The sequence below is a fragment of the Amblyomma mixtum genome, chromosome 10 (assembly GCF_055824585.1).
Source record: "Amblyomma mixtum isolate Tamu chromosome 10, ASM5582458v1, whole genome shotgun sequence".
In the NCBI taxonomy this organism is placed as follows: domain Eukaryota; kingdom Metazoa; phylum Arthropoda; class Arachnida; order Ixodida; family Ixodidae; genus Amblyomma; species Amblyomma mixtum.
The window spans coordinates 37713281-37716967 of record NC_143021.1 but is presented as its reverse complement, the minus strand read 5'-3'; the positions used below and the strand labels follow the sequence as shown (position 1 = coordinate 37716967).

Genomic DNA, 3687 nt, shown 5'->3' with positions numbered 1-3687 from the left:
GCCCATGATGATTAGTCTAGAGTTCTGTACGTGCACTTGCATATAGTCGTGTACAGCACTCAAGCTGTCATGTCCAGAAGAGGGGCTCCAATAAACACAATATCCCACGACAATGCTGACGCCATCACATAGAATCTGGCAAAACACTGCCTCTCTTCCCAGGATGTCCGGCAGAGGGATAAAGGAAAAGTGGTTCTTTATCAACAATGCAACGCCACCACCCCGGGAAAGCCGATCTTTATGCATCACTGAGTAGTTCGGAGGGAAGATTTCATGACTACCAATATTAGTCGAGAGCCACGTTTCTGTGACAGCCACAATATCTGGATTTTTCTCAATGAGAACAATTTCGAGTGGCTCGACTTTATTCAGTACACTTCTAGCATTTATGTTCAACAATTTTATTTTTTTGATTGAGCTCTTCGACGTGCCATTCGCGGGCTGGATACGTTGTTGTTTTGGTTTAAACTCATAGTTTTTCAGCGCAACGGCACAGGGCCAAAGAAGAGAAGAAGGACGAACACAGCGCTGTTTACTGACCGTGCAAGGTGGGCATGGGAGCAGCGACACGATGTGGTTCACCAATGTCTTTCGTTTTTTCATCCTTCAGTTTCCTGTCCTCTGCACTGGCAGCGTCGCTTCAGATCCAGTTCTGTGCCACGGTGGAATCCCATCAGCGCTTTTTGACTGGAGTGCGCCGGCGTCAAGCGACAAATGCTCTAGCGGCCCATGGAATGCTTTCATGACGCAGCTGATCACCGCTTCGCAAGATTTTTACCCCGGATCGACATCGACGTCAACCATCGCAGAAGATATAAATGGGATGCACCGTCGCCACCCCTTCAGTGGGCATGGGAGCAGCGACACGATGTGGTTCACCAATGTCTTTCGTTTTTTCATCCTTCAGTTTCCTGTCCTCTGCACTGGCAGCGTCGCTTCAGATCCAGTTCTGTGCCACGGTGGAATCCCATCAGCGCTTTTTGACTGGAGTGCGCCGGCGTCAAGCGACAAATGCTCTAGCGGCCCATGGAATGCTTTCATGACGCAGCTGATCACCGCTTCGCAAGATTTTTACCCCGGATCGACATCGACGTCAACCATCGCAGAAGATATAAATGGGATGCACCGTCGCCACCCCTTCAGTGGGCATGGGAGCAGCGACACGATGTGGTTCACCAATGTCTTTCGTTTTTTCATCCTTCAGTTTCCTGTCCTCTGCACTGGCAGCGTCGCTTCAGATCCAGTTCTGTGCCACGGTGGAATCCCATCAGCGCTTTTTGACTGGAGTGCGCCGGCGTCAAGCGACAAATGCTCTAGCGGCCCATGGAATGCTTTCATGACGCAGCTGATCACCGCTTCGCAAGATTTTTACCCCGGATCGACATCGACGTCAACCATCGCAGAAGATATAAATGGGATGCACCGTCGCCACCCCTTCAGTGGGCATGGGAGCAGCGACACGATGTGGTTCACCAATGTCTTTCGTTTTTTCATCCTTCAGGTTAGTCCAGTTTCTTCCAAGCGTTCAAATGATGTCTGCCTCGTTATGCTCCCTTGCCCACAAGTGCTGTTGGAAAATGTATGCCAGTGTTATTGTGTGCTCAAATTGCTCTTGTCCGGAGACGTTGAATTAAACCCTGGCCCTGGCCATAGCACTCGTAGCAACACTCAGAACCCGACGCCCGACTCTGACAGCGGTGCCATACTCACCCTTCTGGAAGATCTAAGAATGCGCTCAACAAACATTGAACAGGGGCAGGTCGAAATATTGAACTCAATTAAAACTATTACATGCAATCAAGAGGAACTAGACGTGAAGGTTACTGATATTTCAAACAGGCTTACCAATGTTGAGACCAAACTTGCGGGTTTTGAATCCTTCCGTCAGGACCTGAATGCTCTCAAAGCAACTGCTGAATGCCTCGCCAAAGAAAATTACTCATTAAGGGCCCGAATGAATGACCTCGAAGATAGATCGCGTAGAGATAACCTCTTATTTTTTGGTATATCTGAAGACGCTGGAGCCACCGAAACATGGTTGCAATCAGAAGAAAAAATTGTGAATGCAATACAGCAAGAAATGTCAATTACCATTTCTAATACTGATATCGCCCGGGCCCACCGAATCGGCATTGCAGACCCTACCAAAACGCGACCAATAATGGTAAAATTTTCCAACTACAAAACAAAGCAAATGCTTTTGAACGCTCAGTCTAAACTGAAAGATTCAGATGTTTCTATGTCTGAAGATTTTAGTCCATCTACAAGGCATGCTAGAAAAAAACTGGCAGAATTTGCGAAGGAAACTGCGCCTAACACGCGCTTTAAACTGAGGCACGCACGGTTATTCTTAAACAAGAAATGCTACACCTATTGTGCTGAAAGTGATAGAGTTTGTGAACAAACTAGCCTGTATGCTACTACTTCACGTGTTGATTCTAGTGCCGCGGGCGGTTCTGATGATTCGAGATAGCTGGCTGGGCGCTTTCGTCCGCGTGCGCAGCCGATCTCTGGAATTTCAGTGCTTTTCACCAATATACGCAGTGTTGTGCGAAATCGTGATGACCTTTCCTGTGCCGCCGATACCACATCGGCCGAAATTATTGTCTTAACAGAAACATGGCTGAATGATTGTGTTAAAAACACGGAAATCCTCGCTACCGAAAAGCGGTACTCCATATTTCGCCGTGATCGCGCAGTCGCACGGGGTGGCGGTGTTCTGCTCGCCGTCTCGGATCATCTTGATAGCCTTCACATTGATATTCCTACGACACTGGAGTTTTTATGTGTTCTGATAACGACTGAATATCAAAAACTTGTATTTTGTGCATGCTACCGTTCGCCTTCCACTGGGATTGGTTTTTCCAGTGAACTTCATGACACGCTAAGCGCTGTGTGTGCCAAATTTCCGAATTTTCCTGTTTTTTTATTTGGTGATTTTAATTTCCCTAATATTGCCTGGTCTAGTTTTCCGTATTCCACCACCAACTCTACGTCAGAATTGTCTAATTTTTTAAACGTTTGTTCAGACTTTTGCTTAACTCAGGTAATAACGCAGCCTACTAGGGTCACATCTTCAACATCCAATGTATTAGACTTGTTGCTAACAACAGCCCCTGATGCTGTATCTACCATTACCTACTTATCAGGTATAAGCGATCATTCTTTATTACATGTCATGTTGAACTTCCCTGCTCGAACGTCGTATAACAATATAAAACTAATATATGATTATGCTAAGGGAAATTACACTGCGATCAATAAAGCACTTGAAGACTTCCTTGACGAATTTCTGGCAAACTTCAACGATAGATCTGTAAATACAAATTGGCACCTTTTCAGAAACAAGCTTTGCGAGCTGGTCGACCTGTATATTCCTCGAAAAAAGCTTTTAACCAACCGGCAGTGTCCATGGTACAACCGCTCATTAAAACGTCTGGCAAACAAAAAAAGGAGGCTTTTCCGCAAAGCGAAGTCGTCTGGAAAGCGTGAGCACTGGTCAGCACTCCAAAAAACTGTTAACATTTATAAGAAGTCTTTGAAGGAATCGAAGCTTCGATTCCTTCAACTACTACTTTAATGTGACGTTGCCGACGCTTCTAACGAGCAACCCCAAAAAATTTTGGAGTAGTGTCAATCAACGAGACCAGTCACTTGTATCTCTCGTTGACTCTCTATCACACCCTA

At 46.0% G+C, this 3687-nt stretch overlaps 1 protein-coding gene across 1 annotated transcript; it reads left to right on the top strand.

Moving 5' to 3' along the window:
* The first annotated feature begins 556 nt into the window (after window positions 1-556).
* LOC149325602 (uncharacterized) lies at window positions 557-3460 on the top strand. The gene has a single exon (XM_089564024.1). The coding sequence runs from the start codon at window positions 572-574 to the stop codon at window positions 2471-2473; it is 1902 nt and encodes a 633-aa protein (XP_089420150.1). The 5' UTR covers window positions 557-571; the 3' UTR covers window positions 2474-3460.
* The last annotated feature ends 227 nt before the right edge of the window (window positions 3461-3687 follow it).